At 42.6% G+C, this 22,675-nt stretch overlaps 1 protein-coding gene across 2 annotated transcripts in view; it reads left to right on the top strand.

Moving 5' to 3' along the window:
* Positions 1–541: 541 nt before the first annotated feature.
* fgfr2 (fibroblast growth factor receptor 2) overlaps positions 542–22,675 on the top strand; it is a 46,135-nt gene continuing 24,001 nt past the window's right edge. The window contains exons 1-10 of one of the 2 annotated variants that reach the window (XM_057342939.1): positions 542–1,087; positions 3,412–3,665; positions 12,317–12,583; positions 13,013–13,087; positions 15,429–15,598; positions 17,017–17,140; positions 19,222–19,412; positions 19,754–19,892; positions 21,559–21,755; positions 22,436–22,575. In XM_057342939.1, the coding sequence (XP_057198922.1) occupies positions 3,488–3,665; positions 12,317–12,583; positions 13,013–13,087; positions 15,429–15,598; positions 17,017–17,140; positions 19,222–19,412; positions 19,754–19,892; positions 21,559–21,755; positions 22,436–22,575 (1,481 nt within the window). In that variant the 5' untranslated portion in view covers positions 542–1,087; positions 3,412–3,487. Of the gene's footprint in view, positions 1,088–3,411; positions 3,666–12,316; positions 12,584–13,012; positions 13,088–15,428; positions 15,599–17,016; positions 17,141–19,221; positions 19,413–19,753; positions 19,893–20,498; positions 20,644–21,558; positions 21,756–22,435; positions 22,576–22,675 lie in introns of both variants that reach the window. The other variant, XM_057342938.1, reaches the window with a different exon arrangement.

Raw genomic sequence — 22,675 nt, 5'->3', positions numbered from 1 at the left:
TCGTTTAAATTGAGTTATAAAATAACCAAAACCAATCAGAACATTAAAGAACTGATAATGACATTCTTAAACCTTCATGTTCTAGGATGAACTTTATTAGCTTTTCATTTTTCTAAATAGTAACGTAAACAGTATTGTTTCTGTTGTGGCTGCATTTTAACGCATTGTTGAAGGATACCAGCAACCAACTGTAAAGTCTCTGCAATTAAAAAAATTGCAATTATGTCTTACATCCTGTATAAGTAAAAATATAACAAAGTCATTTTATGCTTGAATCATGTTTTCGGTTAGAAGTTTTGTTAATAGACTAAAAAAAACGGGCAAGCGTGTTTTGAATTAGAGTTTATTGTGTCTCACCCGAATCGAGGTTTTACATCACGAGCATCTGCCGCAGGGCGGCGCTGTGGTGTAAACGCGTGACGCGGCACAGTCTCGAACCCGAGTGCGCGGCGCGCGTATCAGAGGAGGAGGGAGAGACTAGACACCCCAGTTCCGGGCAAACTTTACTGGATTGAGTCTGTCCGGAGGGGAGCCTGCTCACTGAGATTTGTGATTGGCGGAGAAAGGCAGGCAACGAAAACTACAAGCCAGGAAACGTCTCGGGTTTCAGGGGGTAGTGACATTTCTTCAGGGGTTTGGTGAGAGGGAGAAAAAATCTCCGTATGCCCGACAAAGCGTCTGAGAAGAGTCAGTGTACGCAGAGACTGCGCTTCACATCACTGGATCTGTATTTTCGCGAGGATGTTTTTATTCCCCTTTGATACAACGTTGCATCTTGTTTAGACGGACGCTGCCCGAGCCGCTGGTGACGCAAAAACAACTTGGTTTCGGAAAAAGAAAAGTTTGTGGGACGCGCATATTTTTCTCCTGAAGGGATTTACGCATACGCGCACGGATACTATCGGTTGCCCACTGTGGGCATGCGAGTTTATCTTCCGTGCACTGTGATTTTTGCCGCTTTGGATTTGCAGATTGGGAATATTTTTGGTTGCAGGGGAGATAAATCGCATTCCTCTCTGGATTCGGCCCATGCACGAGCCCCTGTTTCTATGTGGATCCTGAGCCTCGATTATTCTGCTGCTTTTCTGTAAGTTTTCTTTTCCTTCATTGTATGGGGAGGGTTCACTGTTGAATGTGCTGTGTCCAAAACTAAACATTTCTGTATTAAAATGCACTTAAAAAAAACGAGTTTTAGTTGTCACTTTACACGTTTAAACTATAGAATATGTATTTCTGGCAAATATTTTAATATGCACATTAGACTTTATGACAGAAACTGTCAAAAGTGTTTTTTTTGTAATGTGAACATCAACTGGACCCTTTTTGCTTGTTTATTTAACAGAATATTCAGCAAAATGTCCCACACCCATTTACAGTTTTTGTATATAAAAATGGCTATGAGAACCATGGGGGTTTACCTTTTGTTCAAAATGAGATATTACTTTGTACGACATGAGGGAAATGTCATATTTTTAATGATGATTCTGAAATGTGGTTAAATGTTTATTCTGTTGACGTTTGGTAATTGTAGAATTTTGTTAAAACGTTCACTTTTATTACAGTCATTTTATAATAGGATTACGCACATTTTACACTACCCTACAATGTGTAAAGCTGAACATTCATATTCAAAAATCCAGCCAGTTGAGATTTATTCTGTTTTTAAAGGCGCAGTTCGGCCTGCGTACCTCTTATTGTCTTTTAATCTCCTCACATGGTTATGGCAATTAAAGCTTCATGCTTCGAAACTTGTGAGTTGTTATATAATAATGTCTCCAAACTATGCTATAGACGACATGCATCTAAGTTTGCGTTTAAACGTTTACTTGGTAATGAGAAATGAATGTTAAAGGTTCCCTGCAATAGGCTATTAATGCATGCATGGTTACCTCCTGAAGCTCTGCCATACAAAAACTGTGTTTAAACCCTAAATCATTAAAGTAAGATAATATCATTCAATACCTATCTGTGTAATCTAGATCATGATGAACTCGTCAGAGGTGCATTTTGTACTAGACAAACAAACATTAGAATCGTTCACATTGGGTACAAATAACAGTTCAAATGTGATCAAAGGGCACATCAGATTCCCAGGTGTAGATGTTTTTTTCTCTTTGCATTGGCAGTAAATCCTTTACCGCTTTCAGTGTGATTTCTTTGTAAACTGATTTGAATGTGAATGAGACGGTGATGGACGCCTTTAGGTTGCGTTGCGCGCAAGCCCAAAACATTGAACAAAATGTTCTGTAATGGTGACATCATGCATTGCATGGTGAAATATTTCTAAAAATATTGCTTTTGAAGCAGATAGGGTAAGCAAAGTCGTTTCTAAATGCGTTTACTATGACCAAACCAATGCAAATCTGCGATGAATTTAAACAGAACTCGTCCACCTTAATCCATTATTGCGTTGCACTGCTCTCACCTTAAAACCAAGAGATCGTACGTGCAGAATGGTGCATTGTATGCATTTGTACATATGCACAAGCGCGATCACGGAGAAGCGATCAATACCTCCGCATACCGGGTGCGCGCAGCTTTGCGCGCCAGATCTCCAGGGACCAAAGCGCGTAATCGGGAGCGTCTTGATGTTACCTGAACATCACCGACTGCTACTGTTGCTTCCCGCGCTTTATTTTTTATCTCTGGCTTTCTGTTGGGTGTTTAATATGTTCCTGTAGCTTAATGGGTAGAGTTGCGTTTGCTGCGTAAAGGTCAGGGTTCGAATCCCGGGAACTCGCATGCTGTTATTGTGGAGCTCGAGTCCACAGTTGACATAACCACTACGAAAATTGAACATTGTTTTATTATAGTAACGATATTTTGACTATGGCATTTGTAAATATAAATAAAACATAGATAGTCTGAAAAATGTAAATGCTATTTTGTCAATTAAGTTGCTTATATAAGACGGTTATGAAAATTCATCCAAGGGTTGAATTGAAGAATAAACAGCCTTCATAGATAACGTTAAGCAGACGTGAAGACTGATGAAGGTGTGTTGTCAGGTGAATTTGTGTAGGTGTAATGAATCACAGCTTTGGTATGTCTGTGGTAAGGCTTGTTTAGCAGCATTATGACACTTGGACCTTTAGTTTCTATCCCTCTCTCTGTCTATCTCTCTCTCTCTCTCTCTCTCTCTCTCTCTCTCGCTCTCTCTCTCTCTCTCACACACACACACACACACACACACACACACACACACACACACACACACACACACACACACAGTTTATGAAGCTATATTATCCAATGTATCCATAAAATGTGAGTTTAAAAAAGAGATTATGTCATTTGATTTTGTGGTTACACAATGTTTGATTCACATATTTCCCATCTTCTCTTTTGTTGCTTCGGGGGTCACCTGCCGCCGTCTCCTCGCCGTGGTACCCGCACCTCCTCTCCCCTCAGCCCAGGTAATCGGTGAGAATTCCAGCGAGTGACAGACCGCACGGCCTGAAGTTCATGGTTGGGTGGAGCCCCTCAGATGGGATCTGTGTCCAGGGGGAGGTCAAGGGGGGGCGGATGGAGTGGCACGCCCGCTGCTAACGGGATGTCCGTCCGTGGGTCACTTCTGGGCGCGCTCCTGCTGTTGACCCTGGTGACTTTGTCCGTGGCACGGCCATCCTTGAGGATCGCCAAGGAGTCTACGCATGAACCTGAAGGTAAGAATTTGGTAGGTGCTCCCAAAATGGCACCTAAGCTTTCCTGTAGCTCAGTGGTTAGAGCATGGCGTTAGCAACGCCAAGGTCATGGGTTCGATCCCAGTACTGAAGAAATGTATAGTATAATGCAATGTAAGTCGCTTTGGATAAAAGCGTTTGCCAAATGTGTAAATGTATATGTGTGAAAATATTTTGTTTTCATTGGAGGAAGTTTGGGGATTTGGGTGAAACTTAACTTCACCGAGCGGAATTTCTTGCGGTGTACATACATCATTAGTTAGTACGGATTTATGAGATTTAACTTTTCATAAACGCTTTCGTTCATCCACTCACGACTGCCAGGAAAGTTCTGAGGAGGTGCTGGTTTGCGATGATGTGTGGTTTGGCGTCTTTATGGGTTCTGAGGCTATGGTCCCGCGTGGAAGTGCCTTGTGTCTTTGAAACCGTTGTAATTATGTAGAGAAAGCGCTTTGAGCGTAGATCTGGCGTCTTGAGGTTTTATAATGTATGGAATTATTTTCGTTGTGCTATATTCACTTTAAGAGTTTTTGTGGTTCCAAATCTCTTCCACCCCCCCTCTCATATTTTCCCCCTCTCAGCATCTGTCTGAGTTTAATGTTGTTCAGGACCACACACATACCTGCTAGCTTGGCATGCAGACGCAAACCAACCACTATTAGTTTGTTTGGGAAGAAAATAAACCCGGCTCGCTTTTAAATTCGAAACGAAAGAGGAGATTTTCTTCCGAATTCCTTTGAACGGGATGTGGCTTGTCATCGTCCTCATTCCGAACCCAGTTAAAAACACTCCATTGAGTGGCAATATCCTCGTGATGCGCCTTGGCCCAGTTTGGAGTTTTGTACCCGCGATTGTTGATGTTATTTTTCCCTTTCGCTCATGTGGTCCATTAGGTTTAGACGGGTGGGTAATTAATTAGCACTGTTATGTTGGAAAAGTCTGCTTTTGTTCCTCCGGCTTTAATCACTATGTTAATGAAAGGCTTGTCAAACACAATCACTTTAAAAGACCGCCCCCCCAACACCGTCCAGTTGCCCTTTGACCTGAAGGTTAGAAGAGGTTCATACATGCCCGCAGTAGGATTAAAGGAATAGTTTAGCCATTCAAACACATGTTGTTTCACACAGACACAACTCGAGTAGAACTGTTACTTGTTAGCTACATTTTTAAATAAGTTATTTTTGTTAATTTAGCTCCTCCCATAAGAAAGCAAAAGATGTCTTTAATATCTCAGACGTTTCTTTTAGCCATCAGTGAGATTAAATGCAAATAAAACTCTTGAAAAAAGACTCACAAATCTCTTCGGAAGTGGTCTATGTTGGATAACTTTGTAAGTGGCTTTTCCATCATATGATGGAAGATTACGGGAGGTCATGTGACCGTGGATTAACTGGCTGGTGTGGTGTCATGTGATGTGCTTGTGAAGTTTTGGTGAACCAAACCCCCCCATCCCCCCCCGCCCCCCCCCGCTCATCTGATACAATGGCGTCTCAATGCTCACAGAGTTTGTTCTAAACATGTTTACTCTCATTATGAATGAAAAGTATCCTTTCGGCAAGACAGTCTTCCATTAACACCCACCCCCGGAGGTAAACTACAATAGCCCCCACCTGATGTGTGTAATGCCCACCAGAGGCTAGCTTTTGTTTCTGGGAGGGGTAATTGTTTTGAGATAGCATATCAGTTCCGTCTTCTCGGGGCCGTTCAGAGTTCCTGCGGAGTTTCACGTAAGGGAGTCTTGTTAGGCAACATGTGACTTTTTGAATGCGCAGTTTTGCTTACTTAAAGGGATATTTCACTTAAAAATAAAAAAATCTGTCACGATTCAATCACCTTCACGTCATTTAAAACCTGTGTGAGAAATGTCTCAGTGGTTTTGTGTTCATTGCAGGGTTCACACTGCAAAAAATGACTTTCTTACTTGGTATGTTTGTCTTGTTTTGCAATACCAATGTCTAAAACTATTGATGAGCAAAACGACCCAAGAAAATAAGTCTTGTTTCTAGAATATAAATATGAAATTTCAGTGAATTTGCACTTAAAACAAGCAAAAAATAATCTGCCAATGGAGTGAGAAAAATAATCTTGAATTTAGTGACTAAGAAAAAGGTAAACCTTAATTCAATATTTTGCTTGTTCGAAGCAAATATTCACTGAAATTTCATATTTTTTGTCTTAAAACAAGACTTATTTTCTGAGGTCATCTTGCTCATCAAGAAAATGCATCTTGATTCAAGAAGTTTTAGACATTTGTACTGGAAAGCAAGACAAACATACTAAGTAAGAAAGTCATTTTTTTGCACTGTACAATGGAAGTCAATGGGTCCAATGTTGTTTGGTTATCAACATTCTTCAAAATTTCTTCTTTTGTGTTCTGCAGAAGAACGGAAGTCATACAGGTTTGAAAAGACATGAGGGTGAATAAATGATGAAAGAATTAACTTTTTTCGTGAACTATCCCTTTAAATGGAATTGTTGTTTTATTTAGTAAAATAGTTGTTTCTTTTATAGTTCTCCCCAAAATGAAAACTCCACTATAATTTACCCTTGTGATTTTAATTTGGTTAGCACATAAAGTGAATTTATTGGCATAAAAATTAAACTAAATACCTTATATGTATGTTTTTCTTGTGGGTGTACTATTCCTTTAAGATGTTCTAAAGGCTTGTCGACATCTTCCAAGCGCTTGGAAAACAACACATTGTAAGAGTGTGGGAAAGCAAACTTGGATCAAACGTAATCTGACAGTGCTTAGGCAACAATAGAATTCAAGCTCTTCAGTTTTATTCCCTCATCCCCGTAAGGTTTGTGGATAGAATCGCTGGAGGTATGACCGGCCCGACCCGGCGGTGGAAAATGCGCTCGCTCCGTATCCTCGTTATTTGGATTGCGTGATTTATTTATTGTCATTGGAGCGGTCCTGCTAGCGTGTGTGCCTCGACGGTTTGGACAGGATTAGACACAGTCCAGGCTTTGATGATGTTTGAAACTCTGGCTGGAGATCCAAGCGAATCTCTTGCTGTCTGTCGTGCCATCGCCGTCTCTCCGGAATCAGATGTTCTCTACCTCCAGGGCTTTTCTGCGCTCCACTCCCAGACGACTCTGTTCACATGCAGAATGCTCAAACCTGTAGCACCCGTACTGTGAGAAACCCACGACCCCCGTGAAGACGCTCGATGTGTAGATAAGCCAAATTAAAAGTGACCACCTGCGTACAGTAGGGGTTTTCTGACCCAATGAGAATCTGTTTATACCAAACGCTCTTAAATCTTGATAGCAAGACCCTGCAATAAACATGTCAGCTCGCACCCTTTGATAATCGTGTGTTCCCGGGTGAATGCAGTCAGGCCCCCCCCGCCAACCCCCCCCCGCTTAACACACAGTTTTTGTGGTTCGTGTTGATTTGTGTGCATTGATTTAAAAATCAGAACTGACTTTTCGTTCATGTCTGCAAAACACTGTACGGAAATGTAATACTCGATGTCAGTGATTCAGAGAAAACGTGGTTATACGTGAGGTTTTGGAGGGAAATCTAACCAGTGGGATTTGGCCGGCGGGGGCCGGATGCCTGTGTGTCGGTGGGTTGCTGTGGGCGCCCCTGAGAGGCCTTCGGCCGAGCGTGCTTTTGTCATGACAATAAAGCCAGCAGAAATTACAATCTGAATGGCGATTGTGATTGGGAGAGAAAAGGATCGGCTGCGGAAGAGTGACGGGATTGAACCGGTGTAGAGACAGAAGGACGAAATGGGGAAGGAGGGCATGAGACAGAGAGGCAAGATTGTGCAGCTTGTGTAAAGTTTGGGTGTGTTTGAGTTGAGGCGGGCGGGTGGGTGGATGTAGGACGGGGGTGTTTTACAAACTTTCTTATCTGCTCTTGTCATCTCATGTTTGCTAAGGCTTCACTATCTACTCGTATTTAGTATTATTGATTTGAAGATGACGGAACAATATGAAACAAACACGAATTGATACCTCATCTCCTGTAGTTTATTAATGAGAGGTGTGGTATTCATTTTTTCATTTACGCACATTGCATTCTTTTGACATTGAAAACTTTCAATTATTATGATTAATAATAACAACTTTTTATCATTTCGTGAATCCCCTGTTGTTCCATTTTGAACCACTAGGGGTTTGCGGACGGCCGGTGTGGAAACACTAGGGTGTTTACTTTATCATCATCGTCTCGCTCATCCCTCCCTCCCCGAGTACATAAGACCCGATTCCTTGTCACCAGCCGGGCAGAGACAGACGGATGATAGTGTGACAATTGGTTTCTCTCACAGTTTTTCCAAGACAGATAATAATCCACTGCAGCAAAGGCGAAAATGAGCCGCGGTGCTGCGGAGGGGAAGTGCGAGACGGGTCGAATCCGTCACTCTCGACGGGATATTTGATAATAACCGCCACTCAAAAGGCGATGGCGCTTTCTTCAGAAGCGTGAGGAGATCACAGATTCGGTCGCACCTTGACAGATTGTGTTTCATCTCAGCGCAGAGTATAATCTCATGTTAAAAGTGAAGTATTTCACCCTCCCAAACAAAATCAGATCTGATTTATTCACTGTATTTTGTTTCATATCCAGATGTAATTCAGTTATGTCATTGACATTCTGTTCGTACATTTGCTGTAGTGATTTAGTGTTACTTCGATACATGAAACATTATATTTTTCATACCCATTTACTTTTATTTATTGTAAATAAACAGACAACGTTCAACCTGTTGGTTGAGTAAATGATGACAGGGCTTTCATTTCGAGATCAACTTTTCTTGTAAGGGCGCGAGAATAAGAGAGCCCTCAGAGGGCCGGAGGAGGATGTTTCCCAGGAAATTTTCGCCGCGTGTCAACAGGTTGTGGATTTGTGGAGGTTTGGTGTCTCTGGTGCGGCGGGGGGCCGGGGGGTTTCATGGTGAGAGGTGAAAGGTGAAAGAGCAAATCAGAGGGGAAGGAGGTGTTCTTGATGGCAAAGAACAGATGTAATAGATCCAAAGAATAAAGAGAGAGAACGAAAGCGTGCCAGATGTTTAAGGAGAAGTCGTGTCTTTAAGATCTGAAATGTCCAGAATTGTTCTGGTAATTGGAAAGCGTGACAATAGCAACGCCAGATCGCAGATGAAATGTGGAAAGCGTCTTCGGTCTACCATATGCATACGTGTCCATTTTAAAACAAACGTTCTGAACCTGTTGGAGCGCTCCGTTTTGCTTATTTCTGCATTTTTGCGCATCATCTCGCTGCCTGCTGCATGCACCGCTTCATCTCTGGCACTGCTTCATCTATTGCGACTGTTCACTACCAACTAGCGTCTTATCTCCTGCTTATTTAGATGCTAAAGATGCCGCTACCGCAGAGCTGGTGCATGCCAAATACTGACACACGTGTGTATGAACGGGATCTGACCTGTTTTTTTTTCCGCATTAGGCTTTAATCGTACAATAGCAGGAAACACGCAGTTAAATAACAGTTGGACAAACAGAGGCCTCCGGAAACGCGCGGCGATGAATACCGGTCCCATCAATCAACGGTCGAGTTCGTTGTAGGGCTGCACGCTTGCAATAGACATAAAGGCGAAATGTAATTGTTTCCGGAGTAGCGAGAGAAGGAAACAATACAGGAACCTAAACCTGCGTAGGGCAGCGTGCCTGGGGAGAGAGAGCTTAGACCTTTGAGCACACTCCAAAGCCCTCGAGCGCTGAGCGTAAGTCATATGACTTTCCCTTCCTGTAGTGTGTACTTCATACACAAGAGTGTGTGCGGGGAAAGGTGTGTTAGAATGGGAAGACCTGGGAGTGTCTCGACACCACCAATTATCTTCATCTTTTGACAAGTCTGACCATGATTTTTCAAACCGTGGTTTTAGTAAAGTGCATTATCATAATTTTACTACGTATATACAGTACCATGGTTATGGTGGTGAGATCACAGTAAAGTTGCGGTTCTACAAATAAAACAAAAAATGTTTTCACTATAGTAAAACCATGGTGAATTTTCATAACGCAATAACAGTGTTTGTCTTGGGAAAGCTGAATAGACTTCGTAGTTATTCATACATGACAATGTTAACATTAATAGTTGCTAATACTAGAAAATCATAATAAATTCCTGCATACAGTTTAAGAAGCTTTCCAAATCTCCACTCCTTAGTGACCGAATGTAAAAAGCTAGTTTTAAGTTTTCTTTCTGATGGACGCTGACGAAAGCCAAGCCGTAACATTTTCCTGTACTGAACTTCAATATTTCTTTAGTATTTTGGCTGATACTATGGTTTGCATGCTTCATGTAAGGGTGTTTAAGTGGAAAAAGCTCTACTTGCCAAATTATTAGACAGTGTTTTTTCTGAATGTGTTTGTCAGGCAGAGATTGTGGTTTGGGCGGCGCGTCTGTGGTCTAGGTTTAATCGTTCGGCTATGTTGATTGCTCTGAAATTTAATGTATATGTTGCTCATACTGACAATGTACAAATCCCACCCAACAGTGCTTAGAAAGTGACATTGTGGTGACTTAGTTGTGGTCAGTGTGTTCTACCCAAAGGATGAAAAGAATACGGGCTAAATATAGTGCCTGACTCTTACATCCTTCAGTGTACTCTTTCTGATCACAACGTTTGATTTCAGTTCTTAGCTTCTCAGTGAAGTTTCCTTCAATTACTGATTGTTTTTTATAGGGATGATTATATCGCGATTAATCACATCCAATAAAAGTTTGTGTTTACATTAGGGATGCCACAATTCTAAATATAATATTGAACCGTTCGGTACGACCTCCACGGTTCAATACGCGTAAGTGAATTGCGGTTTTGCGTTTTTGGGAAATATTGGCATGTATATATTCATATTTATGTATGATCTAAATTATATAGAAGCATTTATTCATGTTAATATTTTTCTTAAATATATAGCCTACATATATGTGTATCTGTTTATGACTACAAAATTTATATGCAGGGTGCACAGACATAGGGCCCTATCGTACACCTGGCGCAATGTGGCGCCAGACGCGACGCAAGTGTATTTTGCTAGTTTCAGCCCGACGCAGTTATCATTTTCACGTCCTGCGCCACGTTGTTTAAATATCAAATGCACTTGAGCTCATTTGTGCGTCCATGGGCGTGCTGGTCTGAAAACAAGGTGTGTGCAGGCCGACTGCTTGCGCGTTGCTATTTTGAGGCAACTGAAACCGACTGACAGACTGAAACCTGGTCTAAAGTCAATGGTGCAATAGTTTTTGTTATTTAAATATGTGCCTATAGGCAGGTGCACAACACGCGCACATTCTGCTTATTACACACACCTTTCTAAATATGAACAATTAAAGGATTCAAATGTAAAGGATCATTATTGTGTGCATAAATATAAATATCCGGCTTGTTCGGTATATGGTCTGCTCATGCGCGAGATCTGTTTCCCTCTGGAAAAGCGTTCAGTCTTAGCTCTCCGCCATGTAAATAGCTATTGCGCCATGGCGCAAGCGCATTTGGCTTTTAAAGGGAATGGGAGATGAGACTCTGATTGGTTTACTGCACGTTTCGCCCAAAACACACCCATGACTCATTAAGAGAATAGGGACAACCCTTTTAGACCATTTTTTCCGCCGTTAAACTAGCAAAAGTAGATTCGGAAACGCCCACCTGCGCCATGTGCTTTACACCGTGCGCTTAGATCGTTAAAATAGGGCCCATATAGTCTTATGTAAACGCAGACGTTTATTCTGTATGCGATTAACTGCGATTCATCGTCCTCATTTTTAATTTGTTTGTTAATGACTGATACAAGTATCAGTTACAGTGCTATTATCAGCTTAGTCTACAATACGCATCGATCCATTTTAAGATGAACTTGCAGCTTTACTAATGATTCAATTCTGGTCTTTGCTGTTTTCCACATTGAAAGCATTTCCCATCAGCTCGTCTTGAGGTTTGGCTAGCCGGTGTGGTTATTGTCGAAAGTGATGATCATAATGAAAAATAATAACGGCATAAACTGGCAGTAATGGGGTTTAATGGTAATGCAGGAGGTTGAGGTTAAAATGATGGCAAATGAAAACGGAGGGCTCTGTTTATGAAATGAACAAATATTGAAAGCTTTTTCTCGACTGGCACCTCTTTCATGCTAACAGCACACTTTCCTCTAGCCGTAGAGCCGCATGTTTTCAGAAACGCTCTGTAAACTCAATTCACAGCTGATTGAGCCGACTCAACTGTCTGGATTTGGGATCATTCTGGTTTTCAAACTGTGGTTTATGTAAAAGAGTAGCTCACCGAAAAAGGAAAATTCTGTCACTTTTCACTCACTCATGTCGTTAGTTATGATTTTTCCTAACAATAGAGGTCAAACTTTAAAAGAACAGACTAAGCTATAAATTATTTATTTAGTCATAATCTGGTCTGTCATAGCTCTGAAATGTACATTTAGATTTCTGGCATACGCTCGAGTACAATGCTGGCATGTAAGTGACTGAATTTTCGTTTTTGGTTGAGCTGTTCATACTCTCTTTCGCAGCACAGATCACACTAGTCACTGTAGGTATTATGGTGTAGTGTTATGCATCTTACAGCCTGTGCTTGTTTCTTTACTCTCCCACCTTTCTTTCTCCTTTCTCGATGCATCCTTTCCACCTGCCCTCCGCTGTGCAGAGCCTCCAACCAAAAACCAAAACTCTAAGCCCACCCTGTGCTCAGTGCACCCGGGCGAACTGCTGAAGCTCAGCTGCCCGCTGCCCGAGGCGGCCGCCATCGTCTGGACCAAAGACGGCTCCTCGCTGGGCCCCAACAACCGCACGCTCGTAGATCAGGAGTGGCTACAGATCCGCGACGCCACCGCTATGGACTCTGGAGTGTATGAGTGCAGTGCTGCGGGCTCGCGGGTCAGCGACGTGCTTTGCTTCATCGTAAACGTTACAGGTGAGAAGTCCATCTGGCGTACGAATGAGATGTCGTATTCGGCGACAGGTTTTTGCTGTACTTGGCCCAGATTGACATTGAAGACAAGAAATTTGTTTTAGCCAGGTCGCGATTTTAAAACGTTGAAGTTTTTGTAGCAGCTTTTTAACGTTTTCGTTTTGTTTTATGTTAAAAGTGAAGTGTGTCATTTCCGTGTCGCTAGCATCAATAAAGTAAATATCAAAAACAACGTTTTCAAGCAAGTTTACCAAAACCTACAATCTACCATTGGTTGGTCTAAAACAAATCCATAAATTTTTGCGCTGTGTTGGACTTTTTATAATGCTTCAATTTAAAATAAATAAATAAATAAACAAATTTTTATGGTAGCTTCGTAGTCTATGAAGATGTTAAAGTGGTAGGTTACAGTATTGCCGGTCCTCTCTGCAGATGCCATCTCATCTGGTGACGATGAGGACGACACGGAGCGATCGGACGATGTCGGTGCGGACGGCGAACAGATGCGTAAGTATCGGGCGCGGGGACGGAACGCCAGCTGTCTCACAATATCATCTGAAAATTCATATGAAGGGTCATAACGTACACTAAAGTCTGTCTATAGTGTTTGTCAAGAGTTACATCACCAGAACGGTTCCAGTTTGTCGTGACCTTTGAATTGAAGACTTGCTGTACCTGCTGCATATAAATGGTCTGTTATGATTGGCTGACACTCGTCTGTTTTGTGCCATTGAATGAGGCCTGTTTGTCATGTCTTTTGTCGGTAAAAACACAGTGTGCTGACCGAGATAAACTGCACTGATGCCAATTATGTCACCAGGCAATTTCAGCACACTCACATTCCCAAAATTCCAGGGCACGTCTTTGTGTCTTTGTCTGTATTGGTTTCTCGTCTCAGGTGGCCATAAGCGGCCTGTCAGCCGGGTTATTTACCCGCCGCTAGAAGTGTTTAGATGTGGCCGGAGAATGTGAAACAGAAAAACACTTTTGTGAAATTCAGGGGGCAAAACCAAAAAAGTTGTTAAACATAATTTACAGTGTACATTTTAGAGAACATTTTTGAGCAAGTAGAGAGGATATCTAGATTTCCACTGTTGTACTCATGAAATCTGTTTTGAGTCGTGCAAAACTAAATATTAAAGAGGGATGTTGGAAAGAAGGGAGGAGCGAAACTCTTTCAACTAATGTGCTCTGGTTTGGATCTGGACCAACACTTTTCTGTGTATGCTCTGCATGTCTGGCCTTTGGCCGTGTGCGAGTGGAGTTTAGGCGGGTGTAGGGGGGCAGGGTTTGGGAAAGGGGGGTCTCGGGGCGATCAGCTTTGTGCTCGGGGTGGTTTCAGCCTCGTTGGGTTGGATTTGTGCCCAGCTGAACCACTCAGAACTCTTTGATATTTCTTTGCGAAGGGGGCCTCAACAACAGCATTCTCAAAAACACCAACTTTTCCCCAAGTTTCCTTTTAATTGTGAAACGTTTTAGACAACAGTGGGTTTGTTTAAAGACTTCTGCTTTGGGTTTCTGGTCGGGCTAAAGCGGTCACTTTGTATGGTTAGTTTGATGGAATTCACTTCATGGATGTCTCACTGTTTCTGTTTACAGATTGGCCGGAGATTTCACCATCCCGTCTTTGAAGACGGCAGTAGTTTTTATTGTTAGTCTGAAACCAAAACCGTGCGAAGAAAGCCAGAGAAATATTAACATTTAGTCTCGGTCACCGAACGGTCCAGTCTGTCTTTTTTCTCGACTGAAGGTCACCTGCTTTGGGATTTCGGCACGTCCGGACAGATGGCCGGTGATCTTCGACCTTACTGCCCCGACGTCTGAGGGTCATTCTCATCATCTTCTTTTTCTCAATGAAAGCTCCACCGTAAATAAAAAGTTGAAAGGATCCCGACATACAGACATGTAGTCTGCTGTCCGTCAGGTCTTTGAGGTCAGAGAGAGTGACTGTTGTGAAAGGATTCCCAGGAGATGAGATTAAAAGTTGGGTGGTGAGGAAAGAGCATGGAAAGATAGCTAGCCATTGAAGGAAAGGCTTGGGTTTATGACTCATTACCGTGCCTTGATGTTCAAGGGAAGACGCCTGTTTATACGTTTGATATCGGCTAAATTGAACTTCCGGTTCGTATGTCTTGTTGAGCTGAAGAAATTGAATGTGATGGTCCGGTTCCTTCTTGGCAGGCCGTTGGGCTTTTGGACCGTGCAAACTCAAATATGTTTTTATTTATGCCGTTTGCTGTGAACTGCAGGGTTGCATTAAGCAGATGTGGGCCAGGGCTGCGAGTGTGAATAACTGTTTCGATTTGCATCCCCGATCACGCCTTCCGGTTTCCTCTGCAGTGTTTCAGACGCGCTCCTGCTTCTTCTGTGTTTCTCTTGGGCTTTTAGAGGGAAACCAAATGTTCAGAGAGCTCGGGTTGTTTGTTATTTTACACGTTTTTGCATCATTGAATGCATTGGTGCATGCGGTGGAATGCACGTGATTGTTTGCGTGCACAGTCTTTAAGACGTGTGTAATTTCAGAAAATGATTGAATTGTGTGTTAAATGATTATGAAAATTAGAGTTGCACAAAAAAACAATAGAATAATGGCTTCTTTAGTTTACAGCGTGACTTAAAAGCTACTGTTTTTGGCTTTGATCCTGAGTTTGCAAACCTAGACACAGAAACTCAGTCAGGAGATGTCAGGGGTCCATGTTTGACAGGCGTTTAGGCACAGATGGTAAACTTCTAGTTTGTACCTGATGCATTATCAAAGTTGTTTTACACAATGTTGAACACAGACACCGCCAGCGTGAGATTGCTGTTGGAATTTGGATGATTTCAATAGTTGTTGTTGTTTCTGCAGGAGCGCCATATTGGACCTCGCCGGACAAGATGGAGAAGAAGCTGCATGCCGTTCCCGCCGCCAACACTGTGAAGTTTCGCTGCGCCTCCGCCGGCAACCCCAAGCCAAAGATGCGCTGGCTGAAGAATGGAAAACCCTTCAGACAGGAGGATCGCATGGGGGGATACAAGGTAAGATATGTTTGCTCGGTTGTTGTCAAATCTACAGCGGTTTAGGTTCAATACATCAAGCGCTTTGCACTCTTGAGATCATTTTACAGAAAAACATACTGTGGTGTTTTAAAGAAACTAAGAGGTTTTGTTGGTCATAGTCGCTCGAGTACAAATGCGGTATACGTTTTGTAAGAGCAGACGTGTTCACATGAAAGCAGCGTGTGTAGGTTAAACTATAATAGATTTGGGTCATAAGGCGTTTGTGTGATGTACCCCGATCGCTGTCTGTTTGCCCTGATCCAAACACGCTGCCATGTGCTCATGAGCTCACCGTTGAACCCATGAATTATTCATAATTCTTATTTACATTAATAGTAAATACTAATACTACAGCTAGATTTTCTAGATGTATGTGTTCAGGGTGGTTCTGCATCTTAGAGATGGATTGAAATGTATGTTTACATTTATTTATCTAAACACCTGTTGCACAGCTGCATGAAAAAATCCAATAGACTCATAATAAAAAATGTCCCTAACCAAACCTCAGTATGAGTCGGAGAGCCTCGTGAGCCCCTCTGACCCGATGAACTTGATTTTTGTTGGACTCCACTGGTGCGTTTGTGAGACGCAATAAGTGAATAGTTCACCCAAAAAACTCATTTATTCCCCCTCGTGTCATTCCAAACATAAAAACAGAATTTATATTTTTGGGTGAACTATCCCTTTAAATTTCAGAGATCGTTTTGGTCGTACTCTGATGGAGCTGTTCAGAAATATGTATTTTTACTAAAGAAATACTTTAATTAACGTTAAAGAATACCACCTTTAATTTAAATGAGTTTAGATTATAGATGGATTACAGCGTATACAGTAAAGTACAGTGTGCCATGTGGAGAGTCTCTCAGTTTGGCATCATCGGAGAGTTTTATGGATGGAGTCCACGGACGATACGCAAGATTTTGTGGTCTGCAGAGGTCTGCATTCCTGGGGTGGGGGCGGCAGCGCGCTCATCTGTCGGCACGGCGATATTATTTTTCCCATGGCGATCGAAAACCCATTCTTGCTCCTCTGGTCCTGTTTCTCTCTCTCTCTCTCTCTCTCTCTCTCTCTCTCTCTATGTCTCTCTCTCTATGTCTCTCTCTGTCTCTCTCTCTCTCTCTCTGTCTCTCTCTCTGTCTCTCTCTCTCTCTCTCTCTCTCTCTCTCTCTCTCTCTCTCTCTCTCTCTCTCTCTCTCTCTCTCTCTATGTCTCTCTCTCTCTCTCTCTCTCTCTCTCTCTCTCTCTCTATGTCTCTCTCTCTATGTCTCACGGGTCACATGACCATAAAACGTGGCGGTATGCCATTTCGGACGCAGCGACGGTGTCTGTCATTGTATTGTGCTGTGACGTTCGTTCTTATGTTGAAGTAAAACATCGATTTTTCTCTTTCTATGTAGGTCCGACATCAGCACTGGACTCTGATCATGGAGAGCGTGGTCCCTTCGGATAAAGGAAACTACACCTGCCTTTTGGAGAACTTGTACGGCTCCCTCAATCACACCTACACCCTGGATGTAGTGGGTCAGTACAGTTCAAAGCTAAATTATTTTGATTTAGGGACTTTTGAGATGATCAGAATTTCACTTCATTTCAGGGCGATCTGCACATTTTTGCAGGCTTACGTTCTTGCACGCTATATAAGAGGCACACACACATACTGTATATACGTGCCCTATCTAGGGCCCCAGTTGTGTGTTAAGTAAAAGCAGTCTTTCAGAAGGTCTCTGTGTTTCTGCTCTGTTTTATTGCACGGCTGTAAAGCTCTTTTGTGTCTGGCTCAACGCTCGCATCACTCAAACCAGAGAAAACAAGACTGAGGGGTAGAAAGCGTGCTTATCTCTTTTGCATTCATTTTAAGTCACAATCACATATAGGGAAGAGAAATGAAGGGTCGGGAGTGACAATCGGCATCTCGCTGACCCTTCAGTCGGATCAAGGGTCGCGTTGGTTTGCACTGGCCTGCGTTTCAAAGCTGGACCAAGAACAAAGCGTCGATGCTTAAAAGAGCCAAAAAGAGTCTAATTATTGCCGTTTACTGTGGACGTCAGCCAGATTCCAACTCGTTTCCAGCATACTCGGCTTCCATTATATACAGATTCATTTCAGTTTTCACCACATGTCATCGAAATCCTACGCTGAGATACCAGTTATCGTATGTTACAGTAATGGTACATGTGACAATACAGTTGTTTACGCTGGTAGAAAAGGGCTTATTCTCTCAAATGCCAACAACAGCGACCCCTCCCCGATCCTTTCTGGGCTATTTATGCCAAGCCAGCAGGTTACCCAGAGTTCATCAGTCCTGCTTCAGGATGCCAGATCAGCCTGTAATGTCATTAATAGATGATGGTTTGGCAGTGATGTGGTTGAATGACCGGAGTCCGGGTGACTCAGTGGTTTCGTAAAGAGCTTCAGAGGTGGACCTGACCTTTGACCCCTGCCCGCTTGGGGACAGTGGAGATACGCAGGACGTGCGCTGGGGACGATTTTGTCTGTCTGCAGTAAACTCAGCAGTCCACGTGAGCAGGTTACATCTCATCTGTCTGTCTTTTCTTTTCACTGCCCATCTGTTGGGAATCCTTTCTTCTCAGCGTCCTTTCACTCCAGTGTTTTCTTTTATTTTGTTAAAGGTCTTTGTGTCCCCTCATGTGCCCCTCCATCTTAGATCCTGTTAGATCCTCCGCACAACCTCTGACGTGTTGACGGAGGATCACGCCTCACGGTTGTGTTGGGGTTACCGGACGGCACGATAGAGTAGCGTTGTTTTGTGATGTGTGTTTATGGTTTAGTCTGTGATTCTAAGATTTATTGTCCAAAAGAGTGTGTTGGTTTTTTATAATGACCGTCAGCTTTTAAAATAACGAAGGAGAAAATCTCAGACGCACTGGTTTAGTTGTTTATAAGTGAACTGATACTGTATACAGCAGCGATACTGTATCTTCTCGTCTCTTCTTTCTTCATCTGCGTTTGTGCAGTTCTTATCGGCAGAGATAACACAACTGCCTCTGTTTTCTGAAGTCTTAACAATCATCTGATAGGACAGTAGGTGTGGAACGCTCACATACGCCTACACTTATACGTTGTAAAGTTAATATATAATTATATAAGTGTAGGTTATTTTAAATAGTTGCTAAAGCAATAAGCCCCAAGAAGCAGTGGGTTACAGTGCATTTTATAACAGCTAAGGGCGTTGTGCGTCTAAAACCCCGTAGCTGTTATAAAATGCACTGTAACCCACTGCTTCGCGGGGCTTATTGCTTTTATAAAACGGTTATTCCGTATGCATATGCGGTCAGCCGTTATATATTGGGGTATTTTATAACGGCTTAGAACTCCGCTCAGCCAATCAGAATCAAGGACCAGAACTGACCGTTTTATAATAGTAAACATTATCTCTCCGGGAAGGATTTTAATGATTTGCACAAAAACAGATTTTTGTTTATTTTAAATAAAAGAAATACAGACTTGAACGGTAACTTATGTGCGCTCTTGTTGCAATGCATTCTGGGATTTCCAAAAAAATCAGTCATTTAGTTTAGGATGTGTACTCGGAATCAAAGAAACAAAACCAAAACCATGCATTTCTGTTTCCTTTATATTAGAGCGCTCTCCTCACCGACCCATTCTTCAGGCCGGCCTGCCGGCCAACACAACCGTGCGTGTCGGAGAGGACGCCAAGTTCGTCTGCAAAGTTTACAGCGATGCCCAGCCACACATTCAGTGGCTGCAACACATCGAGAAGAACGGCAGCCGTAACGGTTCTGATGGACTCCCATACGTCCGGGTGTTAAAGGTGAGCTCAGTTAATCCAAATCGACGGTATTCACACTTGAATCAGAATGAATATTTATTAACTTTTTGGATGGAGACGTCTGTTCTGTCTTGGAAAAAGGAAACGTTTTTCTTTTTAGACTTTCCTGAATGCTGCTGTTCTCTTTAAGAAAGATGAGAAGCCGCAAGAGAAACGACTAAACTTTGTTCTCGCAGAAGCAGAATTATTTTTGTTTGTCGTTCTTGTATAATGTCACGGGTGGTGGTCCTTCACATGTCTCCTCACCAAGTGCTTTCCCAATGTACAAAAGTTTGTAACAGACTCCCATATGTCTGTTTTTGTCCCCGTGCCGCGCCCCCCAGCGCTCGGGCATAAACAGCTCGGACGTGGAAGTGCTCGTAGTCGCCAACGTCACGGAAGAGGACGCTGGTGAATATACGTGCCAAGTCTCCAATTATCTTGGGCAGGTCAACCAGTCGGGTTGGCTGACTGTCCTACCAGGTAAAACTTTAGGACGTGACGCCGGTGTCCTCCCACCGCTATTTTGGGTTGCCGTGGTGATCCTGGGATATTTGCTGAGCTGGTGTGGTGTTTTTTGTTTTGTTTGTTTTCATTGGTGGATCTTTTCCTGGTGACCCCAACTCCCTGCCAGTCAGCCATGGAAACAAGCCTTCGGTCTCTTCTCGCCACTGACTTTCTGTTCTTCTGTTTTGGCTCAGTTTTGCTGTTTTCCCCCCTTTTCATTTTCTCTCCTGGCGATAAAACAGTGGCTTGTTTTCCTTGTTTCTTTTCTCGTGTTTGCATGGACCCTTGAGGATCTAGTGGGCTCGCCCGTCTTGGAAACAGGGCACCGCGGTGTGTTTTCATTTTTTAATGGTTTATGTGTTGCTCCTTTTTTGAAGACCTTCATACCGCCACCTCCAAAACAGGACATCTACCATCTCTGTAATGCGTAGATGGGAAATACAACAATGGACGTCTTCCGTTTGGTTTCTCCTTTTGGTGTATTGGGTCTGATTGTTTCTTCTTTTCTCTTCTTCTTCGTCCATCCTTCTCATCCTACTCCTCCTTCCTCTTCTTCTGCGTTTCCTCCTCTCTTTCTCGCAGACGGCAGGTGTGAACACTACGGACAAAGAGATCGAGTTGCTCTACCTGCCTAACGTAACTTTCAAGGATGCGGGCGAGTATACGTGTTTGGCGGGTAACTCTATTGGGATCTCCTATCACACTGCTTGGTTGACGGTGCTTCCAGGTATTCACTCGTCCTCCGCTGCTTCTCTACAGCCAACGTGGCTGTGGCAGATCTCTTTGAGAGGGACTGAAAGACGCTTGGTGGCCATTTTTTCCATAAACCGAACATTTTCGGTATAAAGAACTTCGTTTCACGAAGAACTCCAAATCCAAGTGTCTTTATCTCCCTCTTTTTCCAGTTTTCTCTTCCCAACTTACTAACGTTACTAACTGCATGTTTGGAAAGACTTGTTTTAAAGGACCAGTCCACGCAAAATCAAATTTGTTTAGAGACACTTTCAGAAGCATAGACTCGAGGCTAAGACTGCACAATATATCAAAATTATTAAGATATGATAAATGTGTACTGTATATAGATAATAATACCAGTGTTTGTTAATGTGTGAACTGTTCCTTTAACATCAAGTCTGTTTGCCTGAGACTCACCGTTAATGTTTACGTGTCTCTTTCCATTTAAACTCTAATGACTGTTTCAAAGAAAGTCACAAGATTTGCTTTTCTCATCGAATGTTGGACTTTCTCGGTTATTAGACCTGTGTGTGTGTGTGTGTGTGTGTGTGTGTGTGTGAATCTAAGGTGTTGATGGACTGACTTAATTCAGTTTAATAAAAATTGAATAATGCAGGTTTTCAACAACATGATGACTGAGTCTTTATTTTTGGGTGATCAATCCCTTCAAGTCATAAATGACGATCGAGTAGTTTTGTCAGGTGTGTTTGTGCGTCTCGTGCCATCTCCATCACCTCATTGTTGCGTTTGATATCTCTGGTGAAATATCTCGTCGTGAAGCTTTAGTATCCTCACGTGCAATTGAAATCAATGCAGTGGACGACATTAAAGTCTGTAGCGCAGTATTTCTTTACAGTATCACAGGTTTTTAGAATTCCTTTGTCTGGTTCTTCTCGCTACGCTACAGCCCAGAAAGACACCATCTTGAAGGACGACAACCCTTATTACGTGGAGATCGCCATCTACTGCATAGGCGTCTTTCTCATCGCCTGTATGGCGGTGATAGTGGTGGTGTGCCGAATGAGGACGTCCGGAAAGAAGACCGACTTTGGGAGTCAACCTGCTGTTCACAAACTCACCAAACAGATCCCACTGCGCCGCCAGGTAACAGAAAGTAGATAAAGAGTTCTAGAGCTCTTATACACGCAATCACACACACACATTAACATGAATTTATCCTGATTTATAGATACCTATCAATTTATTTAAATATTTTAAAAAATAAAAATGCAGAAAAATGTCCTTTGCCGATATATACAGGCATATTTTGTAGAGTTTTGAACTTGTATTTATAAGTTAAAATAGTTTTTTTAAGTTTGTAGCTTGAAGTTTTGCACATTTGGTGACATTTTAGATGTTGACGTAAGTTATTAAATAACATGTCAGGTTTCCTTTGTTGAGAAGATGAAGGTGTTCTGTATGGCGGTAAGTCAAATTATTGGACATATATTGACAAAATAGTCACAAAATAGAAGAAATATATTTGTTTCAGCTTGTTTGGCTGTGCTGACTGAAAAACTTAAGTATGATCTGCATGGCTTTCATTTTAAGACAGCTTGACACTGATTTTGTGCTCATTATTTTTAAGTCACAGTGACACACACACACGCACACACACACACGCGCACACACACACACGCACACACACACACACACACACACACACACACACACGCACACACACACACACACACACACACACACACACACACACGTAGCAGTGTATTGTGTTTGGTGCTGTCTCTAATGCTCAGGTAATCAGCCAATCACCTCTCCCCGTACAGGTTTCATCAGACTCCAGCTCATCCATGAACTCCAGCACGCCATTGGTCAGGATCACCACTCGCCGTAGCTCCGCCCACGACGACCCCATCCCAGAATACGACCTGCCTGAGGACCCACGCTGGGAGTTCTCGAGAGACAAGTGAGTTTTCTTGTTTTCCTCCTCAAGCTGTTGATATACTGGACGTAATAAATAAATAGAAATGTACTGCTAATCGTTACGTCGATTAAAATCAAATTAA

The sequence above is a fragment of the Triplophysa rosa genome, linkage group LG9, assembly GCF_024868665.1.
Source record: "Triplophysa rosa linkage group LG9, Trosa_1v2, whole genome shotgun sequence".
Classification (NCBI taxonomy): Eukaryota; Metazoa; Chordata; class Actinopteri; order Cypriniformes; family Nemacheilidae; genus Triplophysa; species Triplophysa rosa.
This window is presented reverse-complemented; position numbering and strand designations above follow the sequence as displayed.